The sequence below is a fragment of the Emydura macquarii genome, unplaced genomic scaffold, assembly GCF_026122565.2.
Source record: "Emydura macquarii macquarii isolate MOO-44397 ecotype Brisbane River unplaced genomic scaffold, CSIRO-AGI_Emac_v2 contig_2863, whole genome shotgun sequence".
NCBI lineage: Eukaryota > Metazoa > Chordata > Testudines > Chelidae > Emydura > Emydura macquarii.
In genome coordinates, this window is record NW_027133000.1 from 4,270,626 (window position 1) to 4,283,936 (window position 13,311).

Sequence of the window (13,311 nt, forward strand, 5' to 3'; positions counted from 1 at the left end):
TTCTATAGTACAGAATGACTCCCACCCCATAAAGTGTGCACATAATCGTAACACCAGAACATCTTCTCAACCAAGCAGAGAGCTGGAATAATGGAAGCCTACACAGTAGCCTGAAACTTTGATGATTCCCTGTTTATTATATAAATCTCTTCATTCTAAAGCCATAAGTTCCTATAAGGGATTTAATGTGAGGTCATTTTCAAGGTACTTAGAGGTCAGAAAAATGCAGCGCAGAGAACAGTTGCCTTGGATAAGGAATATTTACTGTAACTATGTACCATTTAAGCCAGCATCTGTGGGAAACCTGCATTTGTTCCAGTTTCAGCTCCTCCCAACAGATGTTGCCATATGGCACTAAGGCAGTGTAAAGAAACAGATATGTTGGCTGGAAGGAGGACATCTAGAGCTGTTTTCCTGTCTAATTAATTGAAAGGGAAAGAGTATTAATGAAGGAAACCTAAAGACGTTGTTGACACTGTCAACAGTTGTAATGGAAAGTCCTGTCCGTGTGGCTAAAAACCAGAAAAGCAGTTCTGTGCTATCTAAAAAACCTATTTTCTCCTACAGAAATTAATGGCAGAATTTACTACAATGGTACTCAAGAGAAAAGGAACAGTTCTTTGTATTTATTTATGAATGTGTACCTATTATGAGCCTCTTGCTGAATTTACTAAAACAATTGAAAGAATCATCATAAGTTTTCTGTCCACAACAGGCAGTATAACAGTTACTGAGACAGTTATGAGGGATCATATGTTGGAAACAAGAGATTGTAGCCCATGTGATCAGTTTCTTGTGATGGCTGAATGGGGGAAGGCTATGCATTGGTAGCTGTTGGTTTTTCCCACCATTTACTTCTGCCTTCAGTCACTATTATTATTAATTGTTTGTATTACTGTAGCACTTGGGGTATAGCTACATGACAGCTGTGAGTGAGCATCCCAAATGGGGTTGCCAGGCTTGGGCTAGCTTTGTTTGAGCTGATGAGCAAAAAATAGCAGTGAGCACATTATGGCAATGATAGAGACTCAGGCTAGCCACCTGCTGCCCGTGCCTTAGTGTCCACAGTCCATGGGACAATTTCCTTTGTCCCCTTTATCCCAAGAATCTCCAGTTGACTTCAGGGAAATGGAAGCAGCCCCCTTAGTTTAGTGCAGCAGCTATGTGAGTCAGTGTTTAACCCTCCCATTGTCTTCTGCACACTCAGTTGCAAGCACACCCTCAGATAGCCTTCTATATTTGCAATAGAGACTGAACAGAAGAAGTCTGTTGCAAAGCACGCTGGTTCATGGTCACGGGAGCACAGCCAGAGTTTGGTAATTTTTTTGTGCAAAGCCAGCAAAGCTGTGGACTTCCGTGAAAGTACCAGGAATGACCACACCTACCAGCAAATACCAAAGAAGCTGTCAGAGTTGAAAATGTACTGGACTGGTGACAAGTGCAGGGAGCAGATTAAATACAGGAAAACCAGGGACCAGAACTGCACCTTAGGCAACTCGCTGACATCATGGCCATTTTATGAAGAGTTTGTCCAGTGCTGGGCACTGTGCCACGCCCAGAGCCAACAGCGGTCTGGTGATGACCTGGTCAGCCAGGATGGTGCTCTGAGGCCCCAGAATCCAGCATGGGGACTGATGGGAGTCAGCAGCAGACACCGAGTGAGGAAGTGATTCTGTTGCTGAAACCGGTCCCAGAGAAGGCTTTGGAGCAGGAGCATCAGCACATGCTGGGACCGTACTCTGAGGAGCTGTTTGATGCCACCCCTGAGGAACAGCTTGCTGCGGAGCTTGCAGCAGACCATGGAAGGAACAAAAACTTCCCTGAGCATGGTAAGTTTCTGGCTCCCTTGTAATGTTTGTTGATACAGTAATGGGAGGGATTTCCATTCTATGAACCAATGCAAAAGTTGTTAGAAGCCCCAGCTAGCACATGGCTCTGCTAATGGCGGGTTGTCTGCCACCAGCGGCTTGCCTCCCCCTTCCTCCACCATGTGGTGTTCAGAATGGTGACCAGGAAATGCAAAATTGTAAAAACACCTTGAAAGTGAATTTTGACTTGAGAAGGCTCAGATTTTTGCTTAGGCCATTCCTGTTTCTTAAAAAGAATAACCTTACGTTGCTATGCCCGTAAGTATGCCGCTCCGTATCCACTCAATGGCGTAACAAGCTGCCTGGAAACAGTGAACTAGGGAGGGCAGGGCAGTGGCAGTATTTTCCATTTACAAATGTAGTCCCTTTTCAGCCAAAGGTAGCCCATGCAGTCCATATGTAACCAAATCATTTGTGCCAGTTTTGACTGGGCTTTGAAATTTTGTCCAGAAATGTGGCAGGAGGCATATGGATAAGGAGGCTAGCTCTAGACTTGTGTGTGTTTGCATGCAGCCATAACAAACTAAGCCTTGTGGATGCTAATCCAGCATCCTATTGATTCCCTCATGAATTCTGACCCAATCCTAGGTGCTGATAGTTACAAGCTTTTCCTGAAGCAGGAACTTCAGATAGGTAGTCGCATTTTGGGGAAGGGCATATTTTCCAGGCCACCTTGGTAGCTGACCAGTCCACGTCACTCATAGATGTGCTATTCAATCACTACATGTTTAATACTTTAGTTGCATACACTGCAGATTTCCCACTAGCAGTTTGGAATAACATCTCTCTTTGCCACAAGAACTGTTATGTCCTCCAATGTGTTGAAAGCCTGAAATGATAGAAAAAGCTTTTGTAGCATGGCCATTGATGTGCACCCACCTGCCCCATACCCAGATAATTCTGCAATTTTTAGAAAACAAAAAACAGTTGTGCATTTGTAACTTACCATTGTCTCTGCACGTCTTTCAATGAAATTAACCAGGCTGTGTCGAGGGGCCTTCTGTTTGCTCTGACGTATCCCTCTCACAATATACTGAAGTTCAGTCTGGAAAAGTAACATTTTATGTCCTTGAAATTCCATGAGGATTTTTTCTGTGCTCCTGCATTGAGCTATATGAGACAATAACCCTCTGTATCTTGTCCTGTTCCAGGACCCTCGATCTCTACTGTAGCAGAAGGCTGGGCCAACATATCTTCATGAGCCATTCCAAGAGGAAGTGTTTCCATGGTGAACTTCTGGTTGAAGTTCTGGATAGGGCCAATGAGCAGATGAAGTACCAAAGACCGAGGGACTTGCAGCTAGAGGAAAGGCTCAGGCTGACTGCACAGCTTGAGGACAGGGTTTCAGCATTGGGAACATGCACTTGCTTGGCAGTTCCTGGAACAGGAATGGTGGCTAAGGGAGGAGGAGAGAGCTCAGCAGAAAGAACTGTTTGAGAGGCTGATGTCACTAATAGCCACAAGACTACCGGCTTCTGCTGAATCACCCACACCATGGCGTGAGTCCCCTGTGTGGTACCATGTGATGCAGTCCAGAAACAGCTTGGAAAACTCCGTGGCTGGTTGGCCCATGCCATCAGGTCACATGAGCAGCTGGGGAGGGCAACTTTGCCACATGCAGCCCTGTATATTGATCCCATCCCCTGTGAGGGCCTCCACCTCTCCCCTAGTGCCAGCTGTGTGGCAAAAGGGGAAAGAAGGAAAAGGAGAATGGGGTTCAGGGGACATGCAGTGCCAGAGGATTTCTGTCTTGAACAAGGTTTCACTGTTTGAACTTGTTCATGCACGTTTTTGGGGTTTTTTTAAGTTTTATTTTTGCCAAAGTTCTGTTGTTGATGGTGTGGTAATGGCAGCTGGCCTGCCTGGCAATGGGCTAATGTTTTACTTTTCTAATGCATGTCTATAAATAAAGCTTTTTATTTTATCAAGAAAGTGTATTGCTATTACTGTGTCATTTCATACACTGTGTATTTAAATTAATAAAGGTTCACCTCTGGCTTCGCAAACATTATGAAGAGCACAGCAAGCCGCAGTAATGTGCCCAGCATTGATGACACTGGAATCCAAATGGGTCAGTAGTCATCTCCAACGGGATTTCATTCTAACAAATACATTCAACAACCATTCTGCACTTGCTGAGGGTGTAATTAAAGCGTCTTTCGCCAGGGTATCTGAAATCAGGTACTGTTTCATAAACCAAGAGAAAAGGGTCCCCCAGAATAATGGTGGGACAGTAATTCTGTTTGACAATGTAATTTGGTGGGAATAGTGTCCCAGCCTGTCCAGGAATGCAGACTCCTGATGGGAGGAAAACCCCTGACTACATGAACTTTCCCAGTACAGCCCACATTGACATTCATAAATCGACCTCTGTGTCCACAAGGGCCTGCATAACAATGGAATAGCACCCTTTGTGGTTTATGTGCCCATGTGCTCCTGAAGGAGTGCAAGCTATAGGCACATGAGTCCCATCAATGGCCCTGGTGCAGTTTGGAAATTCAATTCTCTCAAAGCCAGCAGTTGCTTCAGGAATATCTTTTATGCCCACCATCTTGGGGTAAACCACACGCCTGATTGTCTCAGAAACCTCCACCACAGCTTTACCCACAGTTGACTTTCCAACACCAGACTGGCTGGCACCAGACATATAACAGTCTGGGGTTGCCAGCTTCCAGCTGATTATAGCAACTTGCTTTTGGATGGGCATGGCTGTCCTTGTGTGAGGTTTTACACAGGAGATCAGAACAAGCTGCTCACAGAGCTCCAGAAATGTAGCTTTCTTCATGCAAAAGTTCTTGGCCCACTGCTGATCACCCCAGGTCTGCATGATGATGTGGCCCTGCTCCAGAAATACCGAGTGTCACGAGCAGCATCAGTCAGTATGAGTCTGCCATGTCTGTGTCCTGCTTCTCTTGCTCCATCATAAGCTCTGTCAGGTGCCTTGGTGGGTTAGGAAATGCAGCCAACGTGTCCACCTACGTCTCACAGAAGCTCTGCCTGTTTCCTGACACACGAGTGAGAGCACAAGCAAGAGAAGTTCTTCAAATGGCGCCTCTTCCATGTTGCTGGCCCCAGCAGCTGGGAGTGTACTGACCAAAATGACGGCTTAGCAAGATGTGCTGGGTGGCTGTTCAAACGCCTGGTAATGTGCAGGGTGGACAGTCAAGTTTTCTCTCAGTGCACCCATGGTCAAAGGGCTAGAGTAGCCACATTGCAGGAGGCTGCATTGCAGCAATGGCTGGTTGACTCAGGTCTGTGTGTTGCAGTGTGAATGCCGGAGCCCCAGGTTTCAGCCCAGGTTAGAAAATTCTTAATGTAGGGTTGACAATTAAGTGTAGATGCTCAAGGTAATCCCAGCTTCAGTGGCTCAAGTCCTGCTAACCCAGAGCTCATATTGCAGTACCCTTAGGGCAGTGGTGCCCAACCTTTTTAGCTCGAGGGCCACAGATATAATTTTTACTACCCTGAAAGGCCACCAGTCTCTGCCAGCAGTCCCCCTCCTCACCCTCCCTGCAGCCAGATGGAAGATGTTCAGTGAGGAGGTTCTCCTGTTCCCCTAGCTGCAGCAGGGAAACTGCATGCATCCTGTAGCCCCATGCACTCCACCTGGGTCCCTAGGCAGTGGCTCCCTTCTGTAGCCAGGGCGAAGGGAGATCGGTGCTCCACTTCTTCTGGCTCCAGTACGGACCCCATCACCTAGGGACCCAGGTGAAGCACTTTGCTGTGCTCCCTGCTACAGCTAAGGGGAGGGGAGCGCTGATCCCCTGCCCCCCTGGAGCCTGCACCGGTCTTTTAGCCCCACGGCAACACACTCCACCAAGGTTCTTAGGCAACGGCTCCCTTCTGCAGCCAGTGGGAGGGAAGTGATGGGCCACTTTGAAAGCTCCTGTGGGCTACTTTTGCCCCCTGGGCCACAGGTTGCGAACCACTGTCTTAGGGTGTGTCTACAGTGGAATAAAAGGCCCGTGGCACTGCCGTGGCTGGCCTGGGTCAGCTGACTTGGGTTTGCAAGGCTCAGGCTGCAGAGCTACAAATTGCTGTGTAGATGTTAGGGTTCAGACTGGAGCCCACACTTTGGGATCCTCCCTCCTTGCCCAAACATCGGCCTTCTTCACAGTTACAGAACTCCTGTGCCTGTTCAGTTATTTGGTCAGTTTCACGTGCAACAAATTACTGCTACTTTGCTGACACCTCAGTAAAATTTTGGAAAGCTTAAAATTACAAGGTACATATTAACAGCATCAGAGCACAGCAACAATTTCAACTTTTTCCTTTATTATCCTTAATAGACAGAGGTTTTGAAAAGCAAACAGAAATATTTTCCTGTCTGTGTCCACACATGAATGTTTGTTGTGCCTTTTTAAAAATGCTGATTAACATTTGTGAATTTAGTGTGGGTTTTTCCCTTTCAAATTACTATAGAACTCTTTTCCTGTGCAAATAATCACACTGAATGCAGTCATGGTTGTCTTGAAACATCTAGAGGGCCTGTTTGCTTCTGTCCCGAGGGATCAGTGCTCAGAGGAGATGGCAAAACCTGCACAGGTAGGAATATTAACATTTTTCTTGCTTTAATGGCTGCCAAAGTCTGCATTTGTTACTAGTGCTGAGCGCTAAATCTGGATGATGGTGTTTCACACTCACTTTGCACAGCTGTCAATGACTGTGCATGGCAGTGGAGAATCATACCATTTGATTGGATGAACAGAACTCATCTGAACCAGTTGATATTTCTTGTCAGCAGCATTTGAACCCCTTCAGGCCATATTCTGCTGGACTCCTTTGTAAATGCTAATCTGGACACTACACAGACATTTGTTCCAGAACACACAGAGGTTAGTGATTTTCCCTTGTCAGAATCTCTCAGGAGGCACAGCTCAGAGGGTACAACTCAAAAGCTGAGCTGGGGTGAGAGGTAACAGAGGTGACTTTACAGCTCTCCAGATTCTGGGCTGCTCTAATTTAGGCAACCTTAACTCAGCTGCCTATGGGCTGCTTTGCAGCCTGTATAACCATAGTATAAAGCACTTTTATTACTCACCCTCCCTTGCTAACATCCCCTCCCATTCCCAAAGTATCTCCTACACCAAGGGCTGCAGCGGCGGAGAGGGGGTGGGGACAATGTACAGCTGCTTTGCCAGCCTTTCAGTCCTTTGAAACCTCTGTGTCACAGGAATTCCCCTTACAGCTCCTGCACGTTCTGGTGTGTGTTATACAGAGGCCACGATCCAGTAAGGATCAGTTGGGGGTGGGAATAGTTTTAGTCAATGTAACATTTTTTTTGCTGCGTATACCCAGTTGAGTCAGTTTGTGTAGTCAATGGGAACGTCTACACTGCACCTGGGACTGTACCTCCCAACCCAGGGAGACAGGCATGTGCTAAAAATAGCAGTGCGGATATTGTGGTCCAGGGAATGGCTTGGTCTAGCTGCTGAAGTACAAGACGGTCAGTTGTCAGGTGACTAGCATGTGCCACAACATCCACCCTGGTATTTTTATCATGCTAGCTCTAGTGGAGCTAGTGCATATCTGTCTTCTTGGGCTGGGAGGCACGCACCCAGCTGCAGTGTAAATGTAGCCGCATTCCCTATCTGGCCAGGAGTGGGAAGAATGGTTTCTTTTGGTGTGGGTAGGGCTATGCAGTGAACTTAAAAAAAATCTAGTAAATCACTTGCACTCATCAGCTCTGGCTGAAGACACGAGCCATTCTCCTAACAAGGTGGCATGGGCTAGAAAATGAAGCAATGAAACACAATGTTATGGCCTGTCGAGTTAGAAAATCAGTTTGTTTCATTGCTTTATTGCCCTAACCCATTTCATTTTCTGGGGAGAGAATGGCTTTAATTTGCTGTATCATGGCACAATGTGCAGATGTTCAGCATCTAATGGAAGTAATTAATTTCTGTAGATTTGACTAGATCAAATGAGAGAGTAAAATGAGCTGAATTAAATAATCAACACATGCAAGCTCTGTTCATATGTCCTACTGCCCCTGTTGTAAATTCTCAAGAAGAGACGTAACAAGAAGACGCTGATAATCTTCATCCATTGTGGTAAACTTTGGCCTTCAACAGTAATGCTGTCTTCCTGAAATGTCTGTCAGCCATAAAATCCATTTCATAGTTGAAATCACAATTGTATGGTGGGATGTTCTGTTGCTTATACTTGTGACTTTATAGTGTTTTATATCATAACTATAGTTTAATTTTTAAAAATGCTCTATTTAAGGCTGTACATCTCTGGATAATGGTGGATGTAGCCAGATTTGTACCTCTGTAAGCCCATTCTCCTGGAAGTGTGGTTGTTTTCCTGGATATAAACTGCAGGGAGATACAAGACACTGCACTGCTATAGGTCAGTATTGAAGTGTTCCTGGATATTCCTGGCTACATAATAAGAAAGTTATAACCCAGAGCAGAGGGTAGGCCCGGGTCCCTTCTCTCCTTCCCCCTTACCCTAATGGGCATTACCAGGCTGACAAATGCCCAGCAATAGGAGCACCAGGTGGCACCCTGACCCTCCAAGAGAAAGAAAAGTGCAGGACCCACAGTAGCAGAGCTGGCAGTTTGCCACAATGTCTGTACACAGTTTCTAGAGAAGAAGGATTTTCTTGTGGCTGAGTCATTGGACTGGCACTGAAGAGCCGTGGGTTCAATTCCTGCCTCTGCCACAAACTCTGTGTGCCCTTGGACAGATGACCAGACTCTGATCCTGTGAACAATTACACTTACTTTTATTCTCAAGTATAGAGCTAAGCATGTACGTGTTCGCAGGATCAGGACCTAAATTTTGGTGCCTCAGTTTCCCCATCTAATAATCCTGCCTTTCATTCTTCGTCTTTGCCTTTTGCTATTTCAATTTAGCTCATAAAATCTTGGGGCAGGGAGTCTCTGACAATGTCTTTGTACAGTGCCTAGCACAATGGTGCTCCAATCTCACTTGTAGCCTCTGGACAGTACTGTAATGCAGCAATAATTAATTAATGTTGGGGGATTGATTGAGACTGTCAGACTAATTTCGTTGGTGACCTAAGTGAGATTTAAGTCCGGGGCCCATGGGTGAAAGGTTAGTGCAATAAACTAAAGCACTACCAAGCTCCCCTCTTTTTTACATTTTAAAATATATGTCTACGCTGCAGTCGGATGTGTGATTGCAGCTCAGGCAGGCATACCTGGGCTGTCTTTAATATAGTTAGCTAAAAATAGCAGTGGATATTTGCCAGCGTGGGCTGGCAAAGCAAATACGTCACCCAGGGTTCCAGGCAGGCTTGTGCAGTCCACACTGAACCCCGTGCTGCCACATCTCCATGGCTATTTTCATTTGTGCTAGCTAGGTTAAAGCACATCTACCTTTGATTGCATGGTAGACATGCCCTTAGTCAATGGCTCTCAGCCAGGGGTACATGTATCCCGGGGGATGCAGAGCTCTTCCGGGGGATACGTCAACTCACCTAGCTCAGTGTTTCTCAACCTGGGGGTTGCGGGATGGGAGCAATCACAAGGGCAGGACCGGCATTAGGGGGTGGCAAGTAGAGCAATTGTCCGTGGCCCCATGAAGCTAAGTGACATGCTTGATCCTGGGGCAGCGAGGCTCAGGCTTGAGTCCTGCGTGGCAGGGCTTAGACTTCAGACTCCTGAAAGAGGTGCACTAGTCTGGAAAGATTGAGAACCACTGCAGTGATTCCCACAATATGGGGCGCGGGGAAAAGGGAAGGCAGGAGTGTGGCCTGTAGTCTATGTTTATGTCCTGTATTTTAACACTTCCCTTTATGCTTCTTTGTTAAATAAAAGACATCCTGGTTCAGTTTCTATATACCTGGGCCCAGACTTTCAATATTTCCTGAGTCAAAACTTCTATTGACTTTAATGGGAGTTTGCCTGAGGAAAGGACCAAGTAATAACTAAGTAAGGACGTCATGATTTGGCCTGTGTGCATCCAGCATATCTATTCAGTCAGCTGTGCAGAAGAGATAAGTGCCAGTTTAAAATTTAGCAATAAAAGGAAAAGAGGCAACTGCTTTCAGTGATAGACAATTCACTTTTTCCTTCTTCACTGATTAGATCTTGTTGATGTTCAACTCTGATTAAGATGATAGAAACAAAAGAGCAAGGAGAGACAGAGAAGAGAATGTGCACTCTAATTGCTTTATCACACTTAAAGCATCTTATCTACAGATTACTCTGGGCTGAGAAGAATTAACATGCATGCAAAATTTCATTAACAGGCCCCAGGCCCTTTTTGTTATTTGCAAACGGCCAGGACATCCGCCGCATCAATTTTGATGGAACAGATTATGCAAGTTTGCTCGACTGGCAGATGGGAATAGTCTTAGCACTGGACTATGACCCAGTTGAAAGTAAGGTAAGGCATTAAAAATGAGAGGATTTTGAAGTGTTGCAAGGACAAATGGACTGTGCTTCCTTGGAACTTAACCTTTTTGCTGCCAGTGATCCAGATTACATGCTGGGGTGGTGCATCATTCCGCTAAATGTCCAGCACCACAGTTGACGTGTTCTTCTGTCATGAATAGGACGATAAAAAGCTAGGGGTTAAATATGACCCTTCAGTTCTGTATCTATTAGTTTAATGTGGTCCATATGCCAAAATTGTTGGATTTCCCACATAGTTTTAAGCGTGCAGTCAAGAACAAAAAGACAAGATGGATGCGGTATTATCTTTTATTGGACCACCTTGTGTTGGTGAAAGAGACACTGTCTAGAACAAAAACACTTTAAACAAGTTTAAACTTCAGAATCATTTCCTGGCAATACATCAGGTACTTTTATTGAAGGATCATAGAAAACCAGGGCATCTTTATCATGGATACGCATCACAACCCATACCATATGTAGTGCTGTTTTAACAAGCATTGCACCCAAATCTCTAGTATTATTAAACCAACCTGCTGCAAATGTGGTGGGCTTGTTAGCCTTACAGAATGTGGTCCTGATTCTGCCTGGCAGTCCTGGCAGGACACAGGAGTCTGCCCACAGAGTGCAGTTTGCCAGATTGGAGCCAGTGAGTACTGCCTTATTCCAGTGTTTTCAGCGTGGTGAATTTGGAAGAGGGATGGTTGAATGCTGCTTTGTTAAGCCTTGTATAGTAGGTAGTTTTCTCCCTATAATGAGACTTATCTCCACAGTTCTCCGAGGGAATGCAGTATGCTCCCGTTTATGGGGGACGCAGATTTTATTTGGATAGTTGGGAGTTCAGATAAATGAGAGGGCAGCCTCTCATCCCAATCCCCCAGCGGTCTTCTTTGCACTCAGAAACAGCTAGATGGAGGTATAGATCAGGGGTGGCCAAACTTACTGACCCTCTCAGCCACATATGACCATTTTCAGAAATTTGAGAGCTGGGGCATGCCTGCTGAAGCTTGACGCTCCAGCCCCATGGGGCATGCCTGTCGGTGCTTGAGGCTCTAGGCTCCAGCCTCACTCCTGCTGAAGCCAGAGACCCAGCAGGGGGCACCCATGACGCTGAAGCCCTGAGATCTCCCTCCCTGCTGGGCAGAAGCTCCTAACCCCACCACCCCGCCATCAGGCAGAAGCCCCAAGCTCCCTGATCCTCTGCCCTCCCCCGCAGTCTGGTAGCAGAGAGTGGGGGCGGGGAGCTCTGTGAGCCACACTTTAACTATAAAAGAGCTGCACGTGACTTGTGAGCCACAGTTTGGCCACCCTGGGTATAGACTTTGCCGTTGTCACTATGCATGGACAGTAACAACAAGACAGCAGATTCCCTAGCACTCGGGCTCCTGGGTTGCTTGGCTCAGGGCACACATGCCCCAGCAGTACCTCCTGTGGGCCACCTGGGAGCAGCATGTAGGCCACGCAGAAGAGGGAGCTGGGCACTTCAGTGCTACATCAGCCAGGGCCAGACCCTGACCCAGGCGTGGTGCGGGGAGGAAGTGAGGAGGCAAGGGCAGGGGATGTGCATGTAGGCAGCTGGGCACAGGTGGCAGGGAGCTTCACTCTGAGGGTTGCCTGCCAGCAGCTGGGTGGAGTGGCTAACTGAGGTGTGTGTGTGTGCGGGGATGTGTGCACACAGGCAGTTGTTTTGGGGTGGGAACAAGGACAGGATTTGGATAATGTGGAGCTTCAGACAATAGGGTTTCAGATAAAGGGGTGTTTGCTGTAATTACACCGTACGCTTCTAAAGCACCTTTTATTCCGAGGCATCCCCAACATTTAAAAATGTACAGGAATAAAAATCACAGAAAAGAGCAGCGCAGAGGCGTACTATGGGGCACTCTGAGAGCCTGCTCTGAAGCTCATTACGTTCAGTGAAAAGTCTTCCATTAGCTTCAATGGATGCACAAAATTAAACCAATACAAATGTTAGCAGAAGGATAATTCCAGCCAATGTAGGAATGCAGCTACCTCTTCCATGACACCGTGGCCCTTTAATAGTGGTATGTAATTATAAATTAGTCTGTTCTGTGGAGCAAGTCGTGCTCTACCTGTGAGCGGACTTATCTGCAATGTTGTCTCAGTCACAAAAGGCAGTGCTTCTGTACGGGCTTAATTCTGCAAATTGCTGAGCACTCTGGCCCTTATCCAGCAAAAATATCTAGAAGTGCTAGCTGGATTGAGGCCAGAAGCTCAGCATGCTGCATGATCAAGCCCTCTAACAGATGTACTTAATTGAAGGAAGTAGTTACCAGACAGAATGGGAGGCACAGAAATGAGAAGATGGTGACTGTGAATTTCATTTGTTGCTGTTTTCCCCAGATAATGAGCAATAGTTGCAAAGGCTTGAAATTGTGACTTTAAAAAATACCAGCCTTCTCTACTTCCATATATAGGCCCCAATCCTGCAGAGTTATGTAAGCACAAATCATCCCTTTGAGAGCAACAGGACGACTCACATGCTTAAAGTTAAGCCCATGAATAAGACTTTGTAGAATTGGGGTCATGGATCATTGTGGGTCTGATCCTTCACTCCTTTCAAGCAAAATACCCCTTGAAGTTAATGAGAGTTTGCCCCAGCTGAGTTAAAGGCTCAAGAAAAATCTACAGTCAGTGCAAAGGCATTTATGTTGTTGTTTGCATTTGCAATAAAGTTTTAGTTTGCATGCAGTTTTGCAGTTCAAGATACAATTCTCTGCTGATGCCAAATATAAAATGGCTCTTCTGGAAATCATAATGCTAGACTTTGGAGAATTTCAGATTTTGGTTGATACCTTGCAAGGTTCTTTGTATGGGCCAGACCTTTGCGCCCACCTGTAACCCCATTAAGATTCGGGTCCTAACTGCCTGGTGTTTAAGGAAAAACAAATGCAAAAAGAGGTGGAACAGGAACGAATTATATCCATCCCCCTCCACACATGTGCTTTCATTTATTTAAATAATATGGCAGCTAAATATTAACATATATCTTTCTGCCTATTCCTCCTCTTGTTTCGTGGGCTGTGCTTCACATTAGGAGAACCTTAGGTTATTTG

At 46.0% G+C, this 13,311-nt stretch overlaps 1 protein-coding gene across 1 annotated transcript in view; it reads left to right on the top strand.

The window, feature by feature from the left end:
- EGF (epidermal growth factor) overlaps positions 1 to 13,311 on the top strand; it is a 90,949-nt gene that overhangs the window by 43,136 nt on the left and 34,502 nt on the right. Inside the window, exons 9-11 of the mRNA XM_067568205.1 lie at positions 6,291 to 6,413; positions 8,097 to 8,222; positions 10,093 to 10,229. Coding sequence (XP_067424306.1) covers positions 6,291 to 6,413; positions 8,097 to 8,222; positions 10,093 to 10,229 — 386 coding nt within the window. The remainder of the gene's footprint in view (positions 1 to 6,290; positions 6,414 to 8,096; positions 8,223 to 10,092; positions 10,230 to 13,311) is intronic.